Raw genomic sequence first — 23,141 nt, forward strand, 5'->3', positions numbered from 1 at the left:
GCAGGCACTCAATTTTCCTCCCAGCCAATTCTCGGTGACAGCAAACTCTCAGAACAACCACCCTACGTGAAGGCTCCAGCTTGCATATTCCACCAAGCCCCAATTCCCTAGATGGATCTAGTATGCCACATGTCTTCATTCTAGGGTACCTCTTAAATGCATATTTACTACCCCTCTCTTGGGATATCAATTTATTCACTTTCCCCTAGGCACATTTCCCACTTAATGCATTTAAGACCCATAGCCTTAGACCCATCTAGTCAGCGCCTTGTCACCCTCATCAAGGACCTTGACATTAACCCCTTTGACCATTTACATGAAGCCCAAATAAATATAATACAAACATTGATCCTTTACAAAGGAAAATGTCGACTGACCCTTCCGAGGTCATGTTGCCTTAACTTGAGTGTAACATTCCTTCCCTCTTCATGCATCAGTGTCCTCAATGATAAAGTCTGGGAACACTCTCCGTATCTGGTATATGGATTCCCAGGTAGCTTCTGATACAAGTAAACCATGCCATGCAACCAACACCGTGGGTATCTTCCGATTGCATACTTGAATTGTTCCTCGGTCCAGGATTCTTGTTGGTTTGTGTCCTGCATTATCCTCTATCTCCCAAAACAAAACAACACCCTCGATTAGTGAGTCACCTGTATGCAAAATTTTCTTTAAACGAGAAACATGAAACACTGGGTGCACCTTACAATCCTGTGGAAATTCTAATTTATAGGCCACCTTGCCTATTCTTTCTAGAATTAACCACGGCCCACAATATTGGGGTGATAACTTAGCACACTCTCCTGCAATCAAAGACTTAGAGTGTGAAGGAACTCTGAGAAAAACTTTTTCTCCTTCCTTAAATTCTCTAACGGATCTGTTTTCATCCGCATATGCCTTAGCTCTATCCACAGCTTGGTGGATGTTAACTCTTGCAAGTGCTAGCATCTCCCGCATCTGAACCACAAAGTTCGCAGCACTAGGCACTTTCTGAGGTACTCCAACTGTAGTTGGATTTGTTGGTCTAAAACCATAGTTTAGCTCAAACGGACTGAACCCTGTAGAGGAATGTTTTCTATCATTGTAGGCAAATTCTAACAATGGCAACCATTTGTCCCACATATGTTGCCTCAATGAAACATATGCTCTAAGCATATCCTATAAAATTTGGTTGATTCTTTCTGTCTAACCATCCATTTCTAGATGATCCCCACTACTCATTCCCAACTCAGTCCTTAGTGTCTCAAACATTGCAGTCTAAAACTGACTGGTAAATTTGACATCCCTGTCTGACACTATGGATTTGGGTAATCCATGCAAACGAAATACATGTTTAATAAACAAATCCACCACTTGCGGGGCACTAAGAGACTCTCTAGTTGGAATGAAGTGAGCCATCTTGGTAAGACGATCAACTACCACAAGGATAGAATCATATCCACCTTGTGTCATAGGCAGACCTACAATAAAGTCCATGGAAATGCTCTCCCACCTACCTAGTGGTATTTCCAAAGGTTGTAAGAGTCCAAGTGGCTTCACCCACTCTGCCTTACTTACCTGACACAAAAAACGTGTCACATATTCATGAATATGTTTTTTTATTTTTGGCCAAAAGAAATCTCGCTTCACGAGATCATACATTTTCTCGACTCCTGGATGTCCCGCACATGGGCTATCATGGCATTGCTGAATGACTCTCTGCCTGAGATCATTCTGATTAGGTACTACTACCTTGCCATTTCTTTTCAGCATACTATCTCTTATGGTATATCTTGCATAAGTTTGGCCTTTTCTGGATGCCAGGTCACCCTTTTCGTCGGGTTTGAATACATGAGCCTTAGGCAAAGGCTTTGGATGAACTCGTCCACCTTTTGAGTTTCTCTAATCTCGGTCATTAGAGCACTTTCTAATACCATGAAACTCATATTATGCATAATGCGTGACAACACATCAGCAACTTTATTATCCTTCCCTCTTCGGTACCAAATTGTCAAGTTAAACTCCTGCATGAGTTCTGTCCACCTAGCTTGGCCGCCTCTCAAGTCAGGTTGTTTACAAAAATGTTTCAGAGTATCATGATCAACATCAACATAAAACTCTGATCCATATAAATAATGTCTCCATGTTTTCAAAGCATGGAAAATAGTATACAACATTCATGAGTTGGCCAATTTTATTGAGAGGGAGAAAGCTTCTCACTTTCAAAGGCTACCGGCCTTCCCTCTTGGAGGAGAACTGCTCCTACCGCAATGCCACTTGCATCGGTTTCAAGGAAAAACGGTTTTAACACCAGTCCTAAGACCACAGCTTGTTTTATGGTCTTAAAACTTTCATGTTGATTTTGTCCCCATATAAAAGGTACTTTATCTAAGGTCAGATCAGTCAATGGCGATACTATTTCAGAATATCCTTTGATATGCCTTCAATAAAATTGGACAAATCCCAAGAATGATCGCAAAGCGGTCAAACTCTAAGGGATAGGCCAAGTTAGTATCGCAGCCACTTTCTTTGGATCCATTTCTACCCCCTCATGAGTAATAATGAATCCTAAATATTCAAGTCTTACCATACACAGTACAGTTTTCTTTTTATTTACATAAAGACTGGCTTTCCTCAAAGTATTGAACACTATTCTTAAGTGTTCATGATGCTCAACAATACTTTTGCTGAACACAAGAATATTGTCAATAAAATGTACTACAAACTTTCCGATATACGAACGTAGTAAATCGTTCATAAGCATGACGAATGTAGCTAGAGCATTGATAAGTCCAAACGGCATTACCAAAAACTCATAATGTCCAAACTTACTTCTAAAAGTGGTTTTATGCACATCCTCAGCTCTAATATGGATCTGATGGTAGCCACATTTAAGATCTATCTTACTGAAAATTACGGCCCCGTATAACGCATCTAACAAATCATCGATCCAAGCCATCGGATACCTGTGCTTAGTAGTGATATTATTCAATGCTCTGTAATCTATACAGAGGCGAAAAGTATCATCTTTCCTTTTTTTTAATATCGTTGGTGAAGCAGAAGGTGAGAAACTAGGTTGAATCTGCCCCAGCTTGAGGTATTCTTCCAGTTGTCTTCATATGTTTGCTTCTTCGGTAAAACTTAACCTATAGGGAGGTCTATTTACAGGTTTGGCCCCCGAGATTAGTTCAATCTTATGATGAACATTCCGCTCTGGAGGTAACCCATAAGGTAACTCATCCCTAAAACAATCAGAGAACTCTGCTATTTGATCAACCAACTAGACCATCTCTCCATTTTGGGTAACATCAGTGCTAGCCAAAGGACCATCAATCAACTCTACCGATGCTGTACAAAGAAACAAAAACTCTTCTTGACCTTTTTGAACTTCCATTACAGAAACCAACGGTCCTTGAGGTATATCTTTTTCACCTCATAAGACATATAGCACATCATTCATCTTGAATTGATAAATGTGCTTTTTCCAATCTATGGCTGGATTCTTCCTAGAATGCCAAGCCTTACCCAGACCTATGTTTGCATGAGCAAGCTTTGTCATTTCAAAATCAAGCTTCTCAGCATAGTCATGAATTCGAAGTTCCAATTGGGTAACCCTTTGGTCCCATACTTCAATTGAACTTCCGTCTACCATTCTGACTGTATATGCGTAGTCAAATGGGCTAGTCTTTAATTTCAGCCTCTTTACAAGCTTGGATTTAATTACATTGTGCGTTGACGCTGAGTCAAACAACACAATGACGTCATGATTGGCTACTTGCCCCTTCATCTTAATTAACTCCGTATCGTTAAAGACTGTATACCCCGTTGCTGCAAGCTTTGATACATTATCAGGTGCACTGGTTACTAGCTTAGCACAGACACACATAACAAAATAGTTCTTGTTTCATGGACAATCTTTCCATTGATGAGGCTGAAGGCATCCAAAACACAAGCCTTCTCTCCTCGCTTTTTCTCTTTGCTCTGGGTTCAAAGAAGACTTCGACAAGCCCGAGCTACCATTGGTGTCACTTTTCTTTTCACTCCAATGGTGGTACTTAGTTTAGGAGTCTCAACTAGCTTCGCCTGCTTGGCTTGACCACTAGGTTGTGAGACACTCCCTTTACTAATCCACTTCTTTTTAAAACCAGTTTTCTTTGGGTACTCATACCGAGTCCCAACCTGCACAAACCCACTTGGTCTGTTCCCTTTGGCATCCTCATAGTTCAGGGCTATGGCAATTGCTTCATCTAGCGTGTTCGCATACTTAGTCCAAACTCAGGCTCCATTGGAGCTTTACCCTTCTCTTCACGAGATGGTCTAGCAGACATACTATGAATCATTTTTCTTGGCTCGGATTGCCCTACATTTGCTTGTAATTATTGTGCTAAAATCTATTGCAAGACATCCTCCAATAATGCAATTCTACCAGACAGTGTATGGCCTGCTGGGCATGACACGTGCGGGGTCGGCTGGACTCCCGACTCTACGGGATCCACCCTAGAAGCTTATTCTTCAACTTCCATTTAGATCGATGGGTGTGTTTTTTTTTTTTTTAATGACTAAAAACCGCTTAAAACTCTATTCACAAACTGCTTTTCAATCTCACAACCACAAAAGGTGTCTAAACAGGAGTAACCATCAACTGAAAATAGCTGAGAACCAAGATGAATATCTTTTCCCTATACTAGGGAAATATCTGTAATCTCAGAAACCTCAAATCCTAAGCCAAAATGAATGAAAAGATACCAAAACTAAATTCAAAAGGCATAGAAAGCTCCCTGGTCATATCTTCCTTCTTTCCTATAAGGACATTGAAACTGCTTCCTTCCAAAGCCTAACTTCGTCATCATCGATAACTTGGTGGCTAACGATTAACGTAGAAGGTTGTGCCCTTTGTCTGCAAAAGTGAATTCCTGTGATTCTCATTTGAAGTTGGCCCCTTCTTCTGCAAGGATGAGGTATCCCCTGATTTGACCATGCTTCCCAACGAACCGATGTTGGTCAGAGCTTGCTGACAGAATATACAAATCTACCGATTACTACGCTGAACCACCATGATTTGAGTTTCATCACCTAACGTCCAACCAGTCGAAATCACACGCAAGCGGGTGAAACAACTTATCCTCTATGCCCAGCTCGTGACACCGACGATGTGAATGAACTCTTTAACGCAGGGCTTTCTCCAATCAGCGTATGGCTCCCACCAGCATTCACAATATCTATGACTAAGCTTTTGAAAACCATCGCATGAATCCAGTAAACATCTCCACAGCAAAATCCTTTGACCAAGTAACAGGCGAGACTTGCTTCGAAGTCTTTAGAAACACTTCACGATCTCAAGGTTAAGACCTTGGCACCCAAACGCAGGCATCGAAGCTGCTAACACTAACGTCAAAATCCCACAACCCGTAACATCTAACGGAAAACGGAAGCACAGCTATATGTATATCCACTAATCTTAACGCCAGCTATTCAGACCCTGAAAAGCAATCCGAGACGATCCAACTGCTTTGCAGCTAGATAACATGCTGTCCTCGATCGATTCCTTAACGATTGCTTACAGTTCTCAACTTGATAGTGAAGCAAACACCAAAGACCCTTTCGCTTTCTTTGTCACGACAACCTATCATAAACATCCGTGTTGCTCTGACACTAAATGTCAAATTCACTAACGTACAACCTGTTCAATTCTCCCTAGTCAACGATCAATCACGATGCAGGCACTTAATTTTCCTCCCAACCAATTCTCGGTGACAGCAAACTCTCAGAACAGCCACCCTACTTGAAGGCTCCAGCTTGCATATTCCACCAAGCCCCAATTCCCTAGATGGATCTAGTATGCCACATGTCTTCATTCTAGGGTACCTCTTAAATGCATATTTACTACCCTTCTCTTGGGATATCAATTTATTCACTTGCCCCTAGGCACATTTTCCACTTAATGCATTTAAGACCCATAGCCTTAGACCCATCTAGTTAGTGCCTTGTCACCCTCATCAAGGACCTTGACATTAACCCCTTTGACCATTTACATGAAGCCCAAATAAATATAATACAAACATTGATCCTTTACAAAGAAAAATGTCGACTGACCCTTCCGAGGTCATGTTGCCTCAACTTGAGCGTAAGAGGACATACCCAATCGACCTCTCGACAATTCTTCATGCAACTACGCTTCATCCAACGTCTCCGATTGCCCTCTACCCCGAATTCCCTCCTTGCGATTGATCCAATCCATTTGACTCCTCCAATTCATAACATGACAGATCGTCATCATGATGATGGTGATCTTGACCTAGAAGCGGATGGGGACAATTTCTTTTTACGTCACAACAATTATGACTAACACAATAACAATCAAGGAAGGCGACCCCTGGGCAAACTAGAACTTCCAAAATACAACAGTCGAGGCGATCCAGTAAGATTTCTCCAGCATTTTGATGCCGCATGTTGAGCTGGACGTGATCAATCAAACAAAACCAAGGTAGCATTGTTTTGCCATGGCCTTAACTGATGAAGCCTCCGAATGGAATCTCGATCTCATAGTAGAAGAACGAGCCACATGGGACCAACTGCAAACCAAATTCAAGCGGTCGTTGATGTTGCATGTTTTGTCTGTCCATTATGGAGACGAGTTGCTTGTGTTGCAGCCGATTTCTCATGCTAGCATTCAGTCTGTGAGGTGAATCTTATCAAACTTTGTTTGTTCACCTACAAGGATTTGTATCATTTCATGCAGTGAGGTTTTGGTATTCATGTCCAACTGTATTATCTTTTGGTGGATCTCTCAAGGCCTTTGTGGCTCGATGTGTCATTACCAAAACTCTTGATTAGACTGAGCAGCAAGTCCTATAGTATTTGTTCTTGAATAAAGTGATCTTGTCCATTTACTATTGCTTATTCTTACAATTGCTATTTTATGCTGAAATCTATTCTATGTTAAAGTGTGAGGTTTAGTCTCGGATTTTCTACACAAATGTAGCAAATTTGGTCTAAAACCCAACTATTCTAAGAAGGAAGTTGCATTATGCAAGCATTGACCAAGAAATTGGCCAAATCTGCTACTATTGTCAAACACACAATGGGACAAACTGCTGCATGTGACCAAGAACGTAAGGATAACAAATGACTCCCCAGAATGCAAAACAAATCATATTCAAGGTCGAAAGACGGCAGATCATTGTTTCATATGTGTATTGTGTCCATCCATTAAAGGACACTTTGTGGCCACTGGTATGTCATGTAGTGCTATTCTTTTCCACAAATATAGAGGAGAAACATCTAAAGCAAATGATTCGATCATGGCTATGAGTTATGCAAATTTTGTTCAATGTCATGGTTTAAAAAACTTAACAAGGAAAAGAAGCAGCATATTATTAAGGACCTATGAAGAAATGAATATGATGCAAGGCATTTTAAAGTATGCATGAAAGAAATAGCAAGGCTCTCATTCTCCATTTAAACCCCAAAGCGAGGAAGGTGGGATCCGCTCGATTGGAAGAGGATGAAGGCTTTCCAATTTTGGTTATGTACTTAATGAACTCCAAAGTATTGCAATACATAACAGTAAGAAGATACAAGAGTTTTTTACACGTTTAAGTATCATTAAACGAAGTGCTTTTGGCTTGCCCATGGGCAAGGACTAAGCGTTTTGGGTGGGATTTGGCTTTCTATGGGGAATGTGCCCATTTATAGGAAATCAAAGAGTAAAACTCACACTTTTAACATAAGAATAGGTTTCAGCATAAAGTAGCAATTGCAGTGGATGACCCAAGAATAAGCGATAGTAATTGGACAAGGTATCACTTTATTCATGACCTTATACTACAAAACTTGCTGCATAGCTCGACCAGACTTGCTGCAGATTACAAGAGCTCTGATGAAGACAAGACACCAAGCCACAAAAGCCTGAAGAGATGCACCGAAAGATGATGACACACAGTTGGACAGGATTATCAAAAGCTCAATGCATAAAATGATTCCTTGTAGATGAACCGACACACAGTCTGACAAAATTCACCTCACAGGCTGAACACTAGCATGGGAAATCAGCTGCAACACAAGCAGCCCGTCTCCACACAGGACAGACAAAACATGCGACATATTTTGAAGCACACCTTCACTGCCTGCAAATCTGACATGAGTCATCTGTCCCTGCAATTCGCAAATATCCAGGAGCTGGTTGAAGAAGACAACACGCAGAGGATTGGTACAACCTCATCACCGGCCAATGGAGTAGGAGATGCCACATCCAAACAACTCTCATGGACGGCCTTCAACAGGCTGAGAAAAAATGCACTTCCAATGCTTGAAGAGCCACCTCTTTGAGAGCAGCATACTGCAACATAAACCTTTGCATGGCTACATGCCATGTGTTTCAAGCTAACATCCTTCTCTAAATCTTAGAGAATTGCACACCCCTATGAAGTTTACCTCCTATGCCACATGACCTCAGGTTTTGAAAACCTGTGCCTAAGGTCTGAAACTTTGTGAGGTGATGGTGGTGCAGTGAGAAAAAGGTGGAGGAGATGTGCAGAATGATTGTGGAGCTTGTCTGTAATGCCGTGTCTTGTTGCTAGTCTGGACTTTTCTGCTTCTGCCATTGTTTGTGTTTGATACTCTTTGCTTTTGTAGAGCCGCATACATCAAGGAGCTATTAGCTACATTGTTGTAGTCGTCGTCTTGTGTTGCCTGTGTTGGTGTAGATGGCGCTGTATTGTTGTTTTGAAGGTGCCACTATTGTGCCCTTGTAGTCGATGCTCTCCTTGCTGAGAAGTCCTGTACTCCTGCTTATTGTGGTTGACTCCCTGGAGAGTTTCTCATTTGAGCTGTCATGTCTATGACAAGCCAAAAATGCTAACATTTGGTGCATGCTTTTAGCCCTTCACATTGAACCCAAGATTTCTAACTTTGCTGCAATCTCCTCACCCAAAAGCCATGGATAAATTTTTTGCAGGTTCACATGATGCAGCTTCCAAACTGGGTTTCAAAACCAAATCTACATTTGGCACATGCCCTTTCCCCTTCACACGCGAGGTCATGGTTTCCAGCATTTCTGAAATAATGTCACCTTGGTTGTCACCCACCACAAACTCATGAACCTTCTTGTCCACCTCTATCAAAGCACTTGCAGGCTTTTTCTTAGCCCCTGCATGTTTCCTCAGCTCCTCTATTCTATATGCATCACCCCACCTGCCAGCACTTGAATAAATGTTTGCCAGAAGTATATAAGCAGCAGAGAATTCGGAATTCATCTGCACAAGCTCCTGAAAGCATCTCAGTCCTAGTTCTACTTCTCCATAGGTTTTGCAGGCACTGAGCAAAGCTGTCCATGTTCCTTCTGATGGAGGACACAGCATAAATTTAAGAAATTTCTCTGCCTCAAACAAACAACCAGATCGTGCAAGAAGATCAACCATGCATGCATAGTGATCTATAGTTGGTGCAATGCCATATTCTTCTCTCATCACCTTGAAATACTCCTGACCCTTGAATACGAGGTTGGTATGACTGCACGCAGTAAGAAGGCATGTAAATGTAACAGCATCCGGCTTCACACCCTGTTCTTGCATGTCCTCAAAAATTCGTATGGCCAGGTCACCCTCATGGTTAATGCCGTAACCCCTTATCATTGCACTCCATGAGACAACATCTCGAACTAGCAATTTGTCAAACACTTCCTGTGCCTCTGAAACTGAGCCACATTTGGTATACATGTCAACTAAAGTGTTGCAAACATAAGTATCTGTTTCAAGACCCTTTTGTGCGATCTCAGCATGTATTTCTCGCCCTTTGTCTATGGCTCCTACACTGCCACAAGCTCTCAAGACGCAAACAAATGTGACAGCATCTAGAGAAACGCCCTCTGAATGCATCTCTTTAAAACAATTCAGTGCTTCCTGACCAGGTCCATGTTCAACATATCCTGTAATTAATGGGGCCCATGACACAGCATCTCGAATCGGAAGCTTGTTAGAGACTTCCCGTGCCTCCAAAAGTGAGCCACATTTGGCATACATGTCAACCAAAGTGTTGCCAATGAGAAGATTTCTTTCAAATCCCCTTTGGTCAATCTCCAAGTGCATTTGTCGCCCTTTTTCAATGGCTCCTATGCTGCCACAAGCTTTCAAGATGCAAACAAACGTGACATCACTTGGAAAGATGCCCTCCAGTCGCATCTGTTCAAAACAATTCAATGCTTGTTGACCAGGTCCATGTTCAGCATACCCTGCAATTAGTGCATCCCAAGACACCACATCGTGAACTGCCAGCTTATCAAAAACTTTCTGTGCCTCTAAAAGTGAGCCACATTTTGCATACATGTCAAGCAAAGTGTTTCCAACGAGAAGATGATCTTCAAAGCCCTTTTGTATGATGTCCGAATGTATATCTTGCCCTTCTTCCAAGGCTCCCGTGCTGCCACAAGCTTTCAAGATGCAAACAAACGTGATAGCATCTGGAAAGATGCCCGCCAGTTGCATTTGTTCAAATGATTTCAGTGCTTCCTGACCAGGTCCATGCTCAGCGTACGCTGAAATTAGTGCCGTCCAGGACACAACATCTCGATTTGGCAGCTTGTCAAAGACTTCCTGTGCCTCTGAAATTGATCCACATTTGGCAAACATATCCACCAAAGTGTTGCCAACAGGAAGATCACTTTCAAAACCCTCTTGTATAATCTCAACATAAATCGCTCGGCCTCTTTCTGCATCTTTCAACCTACCACACCCTTTTAATAGAGCCATAAGTGTAAACCTGCTAGGATGTACATTACCCTCCCGCATTTTCTGGTAGAGGGCAAGAGCATGCTGTGTTTGCCCACATTGGATGTACCCTGAAATCAGAGAAGTCCATGAGTGTTCTTTCCAATGCACCATCCTGTTGAAAACCTGCTGTGCGTCAAACACACTCCTACATTCCACGAACATTGGCACAATGTGGTTCCCAACAGATCTATGAGTTTCCAGTCCATTGTTGCAAAGATGTGCATACATACGCTTGGCATAGGCTATAACTTTTTGTTTCCTGCATTTCTGCAAGATGTAGATAAAGTTCTCAACCGAAGGGATCTCCACCAGCCGGTCCAAAATAGTGAGTGTCTCCTCTAAGCTCACCACTTCCCTCTTGAGACATGACATCCACCTTGGCGCCTAATTCAAATCCCTGCATGGTCAATAGTAAATTACTCTTTTGAAACTTTTCATAGTTTTAGACAGATATCAACTTCTTTCTATGTTTCTTTCTCCTTTTGATATGTGTGTTTCAAGTATATTTACTCAATGTTATTATTGATTGGGCATTAAAAACATAGAAAACTAAGAGGATTTAATGGTGAAACTGTATAGTTGAAAATAAACACTTATTAAACATGATGAAAGAGACTTTTGGTATTAAGATGATATCTATATATTAAGGCCTACATCACCTCCCTCAAACATTCTTGGGAAAATCGTTTTTTGGCCTTGTTGGATAGATTTGTTCCTCTCTCCATGATATTTTTCTCCTAGTCATTCACCACAACCACCATTGCCATTTATCATGTGTGTGTGAGAGAGAGAGAGAAAGAAAGATGTATTAACATCCGTGGGAGGCCTCACAGGCCTATGGGATAAAGTATAGAAAATGGAAAGAAATTATACAAGCCAGGGAGGGCTGAAGCAAAGGGCGCACTAGGGCCCTTGCTGAGTGCTATGATAAACTAAACTATATAGCTCAAAATTTCAATCTCTAAATATATTTTTTCCCCAGAAAAAATGTAAATTCTATTAATGCTTAAAAATAGCCATACAAACAGCTTCCGAAAGGAGCTGTCGATGAAAAAGAAAACAGCTTGCCAGCTATAGGAACAACACATGTTTTTTGATCTCATCGCTTACTGCCTAGAGAGATTCCAAAACATAGCAATCAAGTCTATACATCCAGCGGATACCCCTCACAGAAAGGGTGTAGAAGACTCTTGCCGGCCATGTCCGGCGGAAATGCTCCCGCCTTTCGGCACGCAAAGTGAAGATAATATCTTGCCAGATGGCTATTAGAGTAGCCGCCAGACAAATCGGCTGGCCTCCCATCACCCAACTGCACTGAGCTACCCAAATGTTCCAAGTAGTGATGCTGGAAACTGTCTCCCACATGCCATCCTCCGGAAGAGGTAGTGAGCGTGAGCAAGATGGCTGAATTGCATCATGAATCTCAATCCAGAAAACCTGTTGTCCATGTATCCTACAAGCCGCAGTGACAAGGTTGATCGCAAAGGCGTGTCCTCCCTCTGTGAGCCATATCACCATCCCCCAAGTGAAATCCATGCTCGTCCTCTGTGTGCTAGCAATAATCCTAAAGTAGTCCGTCATATCCGTTGTGCAACAACTAGGCACCCCCATGGCTAGTGAGGGATCGTCTCCAAAACTCCATCCACACAGTGAGTGCATCTGCCATCTATCCGCATCTGCTCTAGACAGAGGCCGATGGGTAGACCCTCATGCGCCATCAACCAGAAAAATTAAAAGATCTTCCATGGGCGCAAGCTCGTCCAAAGACGAGGCCGGAACAGGCTCTGACCTCTCTTGGGACATCCTAACTCTAACCAATGGCATTCCCACGAGGGGGACCATGTTCCTGCCTCCAGCTGTAAGCGGTGCCCGATTTGAGAGAGACCTCCTCCACCCGGTCCGAGTGCCCCATGCGGGCGGGCCAGAACCACTCTCCTGGATCCCATTGAATGTCGCATAAGGGTCTACCCTCCAAAATCCATAGGCGCCACACTCCTCCCTCCATAGTCTTATCGACTATGGAGGGATCAATGTACCAAGTCCTGCCCCACTATCCTGACTCTCTACCACTCTAGGCCCTCCACATCCACCTCTGCCTCATCCTCCAGCTCTGTCTCTGCCTGTAACGAGCCTCCCAATCCCACCCTATAAAAAGGAGACTCGTGAGATCCGAGAGACTCACGAAAGAAGCGTATCCGGAGTGGTACCCCTGTCCTCGACAACTGTTCTGACCAGCAGTGAGGGGTCCAAGGCCTCTATAATCCCTCCCACAATGAGTCTGGGATCGCCGCCTCCCTGCTCCTTGAAGGTGAGAGAGGGCCTGTCTACGGTCCTCTGTCTCTCGGGGAAGCTATCTCCATGCCCCAAAGGATCTAGCTGGCCCACTGTCCCACTGTGCCCATCCAATATGGGTCCGTTGTCCAAGCATGCGCCCCTCCGAATCTCTGACCTCCGGGTGCCAAATAAGCAGCTCCCTCTCAAACTCCTCTCTGCAAGACAACCTATCCCGTATGAGTCCTGCCAATCTCGGTAGAGGCTCCTCATCAAGGGAGAACCCTTCCCTGTCAACGGAGCCTCAGAGAAGATCCACCTGTAGTATTGTTGCCACTGACCACCAGTGCGGGGAGTGTTCCAAAGAAGCCTCAGTTGGAGTAGGAGCTTCTAGGGTTCCGCTCCTAGGGTGAGGCCTCTCACTACCAACTTGCCCAAAAGGGGTCTACTCTCCATCTCTAGATCAATAATGCCCAGTCCACCCTGTGCCTGGAGCAAGACCACTGTCTACCAGGCCACCTTGGCTCTAGTTTTACGCGTGTTGTTCGGTCACGACCAGATAAAATTATGTACCAAGCACCGTAGCTGCCCCATGCAGCCTCGGTGGAAACACCAACAAGAAGCAATGTACTAGGCTGTGGCAAGGAGTATCTGGTTAACCCCAAATGCTCGGCCCGCAACCAAGAGTTTAGCGGAGCTCCAATACAAGAGCTTCCACCAAAAACACTCTAGAACTGGGCCGAAATGTCGATGCCTACATGGCAGCCCAGATATTTGGATGTCTCTCCTCTCGGATCCATCCGAAGCCAAAATCCGCCCCCCAATCTCGAACCTCTTGGATCTCCTCTGTGCCTGTGACGAAACTAACAAATTTGGTCCAATTTATGCAAGCTCCAGAGGCCTCGCAATAAATGGACAAGGCCCCTCTGACCCTCTCTAGACTAGCTGCGGAGCCGTCCACAGAGAGCATTGTATCATCTACAAACTCACAGTCAAGGAGGTCCTCCTCCTCCTAGATCGAAAGCCTCATCTCTGAGAAGTGGATTTGAGAAGATAGAAGTGACCCTGGAAATGATCAACAAGGAGAAGGATGATGAGAGGTTGCTCGCTTTGCAAGCGGATACAGAGGGAGAAGAGATTCCAAGCGCTATTGTTACACTTACAGGAAGGATGGATGTTGTTGCAGCTTCAAGAAGTGATAGTCTTTTGGAGTCCCATGGCGAAGCAGATGAGGATGATAGTGATGATGATGAGGAGGAGGAGGAGGAGGAGGAGGAGGAGGAAGAGGGTGCAGGCATTTATGCAGATGATGATGAGGATGAGGATGAGGATGAGGATGAGCAAGAGGATGAAGATGAAGATGCAGCTTGAGGCTTGAGCCCCATTAGTTGAGAATTGTCAGGCATTTCAAGCTTTATTTCCAGGCTATGGCAGCCTTTTCTTTAAGATGTTTTGTCTTTCATGTTTTGGTGTAGTTACTACTAAGTACTTCCTTTGATCATGATGTTTTGGTGTAGTATTGATCTAGGATCTATGACTCTATCATTTGACATATGTATCAAAATCTAGAATCCAGATGACGCTGGTCTCTGGAGGCTAGAGTTTTCCATGAATGATGAATCATGAGTCATGAGTGATGACTTTAAAATTAATACAACTTTCAAGTTTCAAGCTTAAAGTTTAATAGCTCTATGTCAATTTAATGTGTATAATCTATATTGTCCTGATTTTTTTGACATAAAATTAGGGTCGTGTATATTTCAGCCCCAGGGGCAGAATCATACTCCAATCATAATTTCGTACTCGTATGACGTATGTGTATGGCAACGTATGGGAAAAACATTGCCGGGAAGAGTGGTACGACAACTCTGCTCTGTGGACCTCCAAGTCCTGTAGCTCCAAACATGCACACTCCAGACGGTCCCCGAGCCACTAGGACCCCGGGTCCTGTTCCCCGAGTCTCTCAATAGATGCAAGGTCCATGCGTAAAGCTCTCTCACGCTCCTGAAGAGCAGCTCTCCATCTCAGGGCCTAGCATTGAAGCTCCTGACTGCTCTGATGAACCCTCTCAACCACCCAAGTCAACCACTCCTCGTCGGGTCTACCTTGGGCTGTCTCCAAAGTTCTACAATCAATTGTTGGACGTCCTCCTCTTGTCAGAGATCATCTGGTATACGGATCCCCTTTTGGAGGAGTCCAAGGCGGGGCTGCTCCAATTGAAGAATCGCCAGAGAGTAGTCCGACATTGTACATACTTCTATATCGGTGGAGGCGCGAGACGGAGTAGAGCCCAATCCCCAAAATAAAATCTGTCCAAACTCTCCAGCAACCCATCATGTCGCCACTGGCCAAAGGAGCACTAGAAAACTCAAGCTCACATCAGGGATCCCTGCCACTGATTGCAAAGTACTCCTCTCCCCAGCTGGCATCTCTAGGAAAGAGGCTCCTCCCTGCTTATCCTCTACGAACCTCTAGGAGGAAATCTATAAGTCTTTGCGCCAGAAAGGCGGGCAGTGCCATCTGCAAGCGGATACGTACACATTTAAGATACCAATTTGGGCCTCTCCTGCCTGGAGGCCCATCCACAATACGCGACCTGGAATAAGAGCGCCCTGTGCAAAAACCTCTAGGGCCAACACCTCAGATACCGTAATGCATACTGCGTCGCTCCTGCCAACTGCTAGGGACCAAATCTCCGAGCCCCTCCCAAGGAGAAGGCAGTGACGGCGTGTGATGTCTGCTGCTGAAAACATGTGCTCCGGATCAAGAGAGAGTCAATTGGTCTACCTACCAAAGCCTACTGCAATTCCTGGTGGAGAATCAGGTACTTTAGCTGCCTGCACACACGGTCATGGAACCCGTGCACGTTCCAACTCACCACCATCAAACTCATGGGAGATGGGGCGGCAGTAAACAAGGCTCGCCTATGTGTGGGAGCCTACTCTAGGAAACCAGACTTCAGTGACTTTGTAAGTGGTTTGGAGGGGGAGTAATCTGTGTCCGTGCGCCGACGAACTAGTGTCGCCACTGGCTCAATCCCTACCCTCTGTGCCCAATACCGCATAAACGAAACATCTACGCCAAAAAGATCAGCACACTGCTAGAGTGTCCCGTAGTGGAGCTGTGTGAGAACTGTCCCTGAGCAAGTGGATCACTACTACTGTCACAGGCTTCGCTAGGGAAAAACCAAGCTGAAAACACACGAAACAACCATAGAGGGGTCTACTACGAAACCTGGCGGCGTGCGCGAGGAAGAGGCCCCGAGTGAGGCTACTGTTGTCTACAAGAAAGGAGAGGGGGATGGGGGGGGGTAATCACCGTAGGAGGAGCAGGCGACAGAGGCAAGGGTGGGGGGTTCGCGGAGGGGGCTATGGAGAGGAGGCTGATCCGGGGGGAGACGGGGAAGGTGGCTATGAAAGGTCTACCGCTGTCGCAATAGCAAGTTGCTACGATGGTGGCACCTGCAGCCGAAATAAACCCGTTTAGGGTTAGGGTTAGGGTTAAGGGGATCTAACCCTTTCCTTTATAGCACTCTAGTGCTATGCACATATGATCACATGATGGTGCTATGCACACGTGATCACATGATGTTGAGCGTGAACTCTCAACAGTTCACAGTAGGATCTCACCCTCAAAAATAGATTATGCATGCCAAGAGCTAGTACATATGGCACTGGAATCAGTCATGCAATACCTCGGGAAGCGTGCAAGAGTGGAAGAAGTGATTCGCAATAAGAAAAAGGACGCTACAAGAGAGAGAAGAAGACAGTACACAGCACTAGGGCCCAGAAATACAGGTTGGATCCCCCGAAGGACTTATTGCAATACTGAGAAGAGCATGAAGCTGAGTACAACTTTCTCAAATCATCTAGGAGGCCTGTGGCCTTTCTTTTGGTCTAGCAAAAAGCTAGGGCTTGCTTTCTAAAAGCTACTTTACATAAAAGCCAAGCTTTTTAGGCTTTCTTTTTAAATCCGGTGCTTTTGGCACCTTTTTCATCTCGTGGGTCCTCCTTTTAAAGAGGCGCTCCCCCCCTTGTCCATGCTTTTAGGCCTCGTGGGACCTGCTTTTTGTGCTTTTCTCCCCACTCTTGGGTCCTTTCTGCACTCTCTTTGGTCCTACACATTGCACAAACAAGTTCCAACACTTTAACCCATTAGAGGTTAGCAAAATGCATGGATTCCTAGTTCTTAGACTAATCTTAGTCCCTTGTGGGTGTCCCCACAGTTCTTTTTTACCAATGCAAAGCAAAAGTAAACAATAAAACTTATTCTTAGTTAACCAAAGTCAACATTCTTCGACCGAAGTCAATTCTAATAAAGATTATACTTTTATTTCTTGAGAGAAGTACCAAATAATAACATGATCAAAACCAAAAATCTATGATTGCACATGACACAGCTAGGCAAGGTGCAGCAGAGGTGAGATAGGGCTGCTAACTCCTTTTGCAAGATCGCGCGCTAAAAGAATTGGCAAGATAGAGCTCCTATAAATCTCTGATTTGCACGTGTGATACACCAGAGGTGAGATAGACTGCTAACCCCTGCTAACCAAGCTTTTGCGAGATGAAGAGCGTGTGCTGTGAGAGTTGGCCTTGGCAAGCAACTCTATTTTTCTATTAGGAAGCTCATCATATCACTTTTAATTGGCAATGCTTCTAACTGCGAATGTAGATGCTGATTGGAATGCTCAAGAATGAAAGCAAAAAAACAAGGTGGCAAAACCACTATGGCCCTGCTTTTAATGAAGCTCCTTGGAGGACCTTTTAAGCATGTCAGATTAGAGAAATTTGAGTTACCGGAGCATCTAGAGTGTATCTTAGCCCCCAAAAAAAACCAAAGAATCTGATTGCAAAACGAAAATCTTACCAAACAGAAAATAAGGATCTGTCTCGAACTTGTTCAAAGCTGTCTGACCTGCAGAAGAACAGCAAGCTTCCAAAATCATCACTTCATATTTGCTTTCCAAAATATACACTTCCCATCAGAAACAAACAGAGAGATTCTACACGCGTGGGTTCATGTTTTGCACGAACCGAAATGCATGTATGCCATAAATGAGTATGTCCTATAACTTGCTCTTAGATATAGGTTATCCCTTGAGAATGGTTCAAAGTTGGTGTACTTTTACATTCCGACTTCAAATTTCACAAAACCCTCTTTAAAAGTAATTTTAGCAGCTCTTCAAGCACACCTACTGTGAGTTGTAAAACATACTCTTCGCTGCCAAATCGAGGAAATCCTGGATCGTATGTCCAAAGTAGCTGAACTAGCATTGGAGCTTGTTCTTACAAAAGTTATATGGAACGCCAGGTCCTGCGCAATAAAAAGAAAATACAAGAGCATGGCTTGAGAAAAACTATGAATCTCAGAAACAGAATTGATTTTCGTACACCTTCCTATAGTATTGAATAGCTACATTACCGTGCCATTCACTTCAAATTGGTCGTCAGTCACCAAAGAAGTGTAATCAACTCCATAATTCATTCTGCACGGCACATCAAGTTGAGACTCGAGAGAACAACCGTTCATGTAACTATAGGACTTACAAGCTTGTCATGCGTCATCAGTGGCGCAACGTCTGTTATAGCCGAATCATAGTAGTCGGTAAGAGCTTCCACTGAGGGACAAGAGCATGTGTTTGGCTGCTGGGGAGCGCATAGCCTAGCAACAGAAGTTGAAACTTAGCATGAAGCTCAATGGATATAGTACGAAGCACCTTTTAGATTTCTTTCGAATTCCAAAAACATATTGCATGAACGTGTTTCTTTCTAAGATGGGCAAATTTCAGGAGGACACAAGAGGAGTTGCAGTTTTAGGAAAAAAATCTAAAAGAGGGACCAAACAATACACAGAAACCTCAGTGAGGTATGTAAACCACTTTGTACTTAAGACTGAGTTCACACCACCCTCCTAGAAAAGTCACTTGGGTGCCGCCTCACCTGTTCACAACACGGACCTGTCATAAATGCGACAAGGGATTATTATTCTAGGAATCCCGGAGGAATTCTAATTTGCTTGGGTAGGCTGGCTAATCCTTTGGCGAGGGAGGTAGCAAATGATCCTCCCTACCACTGGACAACTTTTCCAGTGGGACAAGTCATTCGAACAAAGTTTTGCATGCTTGGTCGGACGGGTGTTCTTAACGCATCCTAAGAGGAGCTGGTATGACATGGCGCATGATACTATGTTCAAGATCGTACCCTTTGCAGTTGCTCATCTGATTAGAGACAAGCAATCAGCCAAGGAAGCATGGGGGAGGAGTGGAGGTAAATAAAGATAACCAGTTAATTAACACGAACCCCACTCAATTAAGACAAATTCAAACGCTAGATTGAATGTGATGGTTGAAATTTTGATTTTGTATGCTTTGATGTGGTATATCAAGATTCTAGGTAAGGTGAAAGAGATCATGGTCTTCTTGAAGGCAAATGTTTATGCCAATGGAACAATAAACAAGGTGAATGATATATCTATCATTCATTAGGCCTGCATGTGTGAGTGAATGCAGAGAGAGCATAAAATTGGAGGGCCCAAGGGTGAAAAAAAAGAAGGAGATTAAGAGTGTGTAAAGAGGAGTAAATGAGAATGGCCCAAAAGTCATAGAAGGGGACTCCGAATCATCAATAGGCTACAAGTGCACCAACCACAAATTAACACGTAAGAGAGCATGAATAATAACAACAATGATTTTATTTTTCCCATCTCAAAACCACAACCTTCACTAAGGCCTACCCATGGTAGGCAAAAAAAGGCTTTAAGTAATGGAGAGCCATAGAGCTCAAATCTCATTGAAGCCCAGGGCTTGTGCTCATTGAGATCCATCATGCCTTCTAAAGTCACATCTACTAAAAGGGCTTTAGTAAATTGGCCGTCGTTGGGATTTGAGAGGTTGGTGAGTGAGCTAAGCTGTTGGTTGGGGGTCAAGCTTGTTGGTCGCTTTGAATGCATGAGGGGGTTAGTCGGGTGGAGAATCCGAAGGCTTGCATGATGCTATAGCTAATCAATCAAACGAGGTGTCCAAACAGCGCTGCACGAGTTGCGACATGCAAGGTGACGAAAGGCAAGTCAGAGATTTGGGAGGTGCAGAGCCATAAGAAGTGACATGCAGACTATCACAGGGTCAGATGGGGTTCCTTCTCCACACAACACTTATTTTATTAATTTTGGACTCATATGTCTACTTTTGGACTATTCCTTTGCAGAAAGTAGGCATCAATCCACTAGTACCATGCTCATGGGGCCTGTTTCAGCCCGTAAAGTGCCTTCTTCAGTTTACAGACTTTACCTTCTGAACCGGGGATCACAAAACCTGGTGGTTGTTCCACGTATACCTCCTCCTTGAGATCTGTATTCAGAAAGGCAGATTTTAGATCCATCTAAAACATGGGCCAACTATCCTGTGCTGCTAAAGCCAAAACACTGTGAATTGTGGTTAGTCGAGCTGTGGGAGCAAAAGTATCCTGATAATCAAAACCATGTACCTGTGCGAATCCTTTTGCCACTAGCCGAGCCTTGTACTTATCCAACGTGCCATTGGACTTGTACTTGGTCTTGTACACCCACTTGTACACCCACTTGGTGCCGATTACCTTGAGTTTTGGTGGTCGATCCACAAGGTCCCAAGTGTTGTTCTTCATTATGGAGCCATACTCTGACTGCATAGCCTCCATCCACCTATCATCACCCTGTGCCTCTACAAGACACTTGGGTTCTTCAGCATGGATCACCTCTGTCATCAAAGCGTAGTTGACCAAGTATTCCTGTGCCCTTCTTTGCTCCTCTAATCTCTTGGACCGGCGGTGTTTGGATGGTTCCTCCTCAATGGCTGGAGGTTCTCTACCGTCCAAAAGCTACTTTATCCACTTCGGGAATGGCCGTTGCCGTTGTGGTTCAACAGGCTCTTCTTCCTCTTCTTTATCTTGAATCCTCCCAAGCACCATTGGGGGACGTCGGTCTACTATTGGTGGTTGTACTGGATGGATATCACGGTCCTGGTTGTCAGGGAAGGAAGCATCCTCCTCTAATTGATGCAGCTGTTCTGAGAAGACCACATCGCAACTTACTATTACCTTCTTGTAACAGGGTTATAGAGACGGTAACCCTTCGCCTCTTCAGTGTAGCCCAAGAAAATACACTTTCGGCTCTTCGGTTTCCATTTGGTTCTGTTAGCATCAGGGACATGCACAAAACAATCACATCCAAAAACTTTGAAATGTGCAGCTGAAGGTTTCTTACGAGAAAAGGCCTACAGTGGAGTCATCTCATTCACAGCCTTCGTGTAGCTATGATTCAGAATATAAACTGCCATGTTACATGCTTCAGCCTAGAAAGTCTTTGGCAAATCTTTCCCTTTCATCGTTGGAAACTCGGGTTTTTGGACAACTGCAACCTTTTCATTCCTTCACACATCAATACGTCACCTAGAAGATCCAACATACATAGAATTCTTAAACATAATTAGGATAAGAACCAATGGTAGAAGAGATTCAGTATTACCTAGGTAATTTAATCATAAGTGATAGTGAAGCAAACGATTTCATTGACAAGGACACAACTATACTGTGCACCCTTAAAAAAGACACACGATACTATAATGAGCTCATACTACATAAGAAATTCAATGAGCATCAAATTAAAAGCGTCACTGTCTCCTCCAGAAGCATTGCACTGAAATCCTCAAAATTGAGGGGCAGATTTCTGTTATGCGTATTCAGCATCGTAACAAGACCGTCGCACTTTGGTGGGAGAATCTGTATGCACCTTCATGCTAGATTCTCACTGGTGATGGTGATGCCAATCGCAGTCATCTGATCGCGCAGATTCTTCACCCTGGTGATGAACTTCTCTACCGTTTCAGACTCAGATAGTTTCTCGTTCGCGAGTTGAGTCTCCAGATTTTGAATCCGCGTCTGATTCGTGGTCTCGTACTGATTTTTCAAGACCGTCCATGCCTCCTCTGCTATGGTGACATGTTGAATTAATGCCATGACAGAATCACTTACACTGCTGACAATAGAACACAGTGCATCTACATTTCTTCTTGTCCACACGAGAATCTCATCCACAGTTGGTACTATCTGTTGTGCTGCATTGGCTGGATTCGGTCTCGCAATGGGCTTCAAGTCCACCCTAGTAGCAGTATCCCAAAGCTCATATGCACTTAGGATGGTCTTCATCTTGAACTTCTAGAGTGGAGAGTTAGTGCCGTCCAACTTTTTGCTTTTGCCAAACGGTGGGATTCGTAGTCTTGCGGGCTGGGCCATCTCTCACAATCTACTTGCAAACAGAAACACACTACCAAATCTTCTTACTAGAGTCCAAGCTCTGAAACCATGTAAGAAAACAATACAACGTCTGTGCTCAACAGATAACAGGATCTTGTATGCAAGAGAGAAAAGCAGATAGTATGGAGAATCAAAAATTTGATTACTATAAAACTGATACAATAGATGGCGTTGCCTCCCAGCCGTGCACTCCTATGTGAGAAGCTTCGATGGTGTGCTGGAAATAGTAGAGGACGAAGGTTGGATACTAAGGAATCAGGTTTGCTGTAGCCAATGATAAATATGGGCTTCACGAGCTTGCTCTTATATAGCCACCAGTCGTAGTTGGTTAGACCTAATTGGGAGACCGTCGACTCAGTCTGCCCAAACCGACCGACTAGAGGTCGGTCCCAAAATAGGCCACTGACCACATGATAGAACCGTGGCGTAGAATAGAGCAACTCACCTACGGTTTTCGTTCAGCCCACAACCATCTGGGATCATCTGGGGCTCCAAATGGGCCTGCAACTCGAGAGTGGGCTGCCCCAGGAAATGCTCTGTCTACCCTCAGTGCGGTCAGTCATGGGATGCCTTTTCGCACTTGCATGTAGCCTAGTTGGCAGTGTGCCAACTCTATCTAAAGCCGTCCAACCATCAGGCCACACATGGCCCCCATTTGGTGTCTAAACCAGAACCTACTGGATAGCCGAGCTACTCAAATGCCTTCTCCTCATATGGGGGGCTTACAAGTAGAGTTAGCTGGTTCTCGCATAGTTACATGAGAGTGGAGCATTGATATCTAATAGGAACCTACCCATCCGACCCAATCAGCCCCTTCAAACTCCTCGATATATATCAATTC

The 23,141-nt window shown here is 44.1% G+C and overlaps 1 protein-coding gene across 3 annotated transcripts; it reads right to left on the reverse strand.

Annotated features, from left to right (window-relative positions):
• Positions 1-7,829: 7,829 nt before the first annotated feature.
• LOC147880494 (pentatricopeptide repeat-containing protein DOT4, chloroplastic-like) lies at positions 7,830-18,944 on the reverse strand. 3 transcript variants are annotated; one of them, XM_087370346.1, is made up of 5 exons: positions 18,895-18,944; positions 18,563-18,677; positions 18,231-18,329; positions 17,883-17,930; positions 7,830-11,142 (listed from the first exon to the last, which is right to left on the reverse strand). In XM_087370346.1, exon 5 carries the CDS (start codon positions 11,115-11,117, stop codon positions 8,904-8,906), a length of 2,214 nt encoding a protein of 737 aa, XP_087226472.1. In that variant the 5' UTR covers positions 11,118-11,142; positions 17,883-17,930; positions 18,231-18,329; positions 18,563-18,677; positions 18,895-18,944; the 3' UTR covers positions 7,830-8,903. The 3 variants fall into 3 exon arrangements, with proteins under 3 accessions (XP_087226472.1, XP_087226473.1, XP_087226474.1); XM_087370347.1 differs by lacking the exons at positions 18,563-18,677; positions 18,895-18,944 and adding an exon at positions 18,438-18,449; XM_087370348.1 differs by lacking the exons at positions 17,883-17,930; positions 18,231-18,329; positions 18,563-18,677; positions 18,895-18,944 and adding an exon at positions 17,005-17,053.
• Between the last annotated feature and the right edge of the window lie 4,197 nt (positions 18,945-23,141).

The sequence above is a fragment of the Dipteris shenzhenensis genome, chromosome 32 (genome assembly GCF_047967505.1).
Source record: "Dipteris shenzhenensis isolate YYH24624 ecotype China chromosome 32, Dip_SZ_1.0, whole genome shotgun sequence".
NCBI lineage: Eukaryota > Viridiplantae > Streptophyta > Polypodiopsida > Gleicheniales > Dipteridaceae > Dipteris > Dipteris shenzhenensis.

Excerpts from the sequence above, each read along its gene's own strand:
- LOC147880494 (XM_087370346.1), bottom strand. The coding sequence starts at position 11,117 with ATGTCATGTCTCAAGAGGGAAGTGGTGAGCTTAGAGGAGACACTCACT.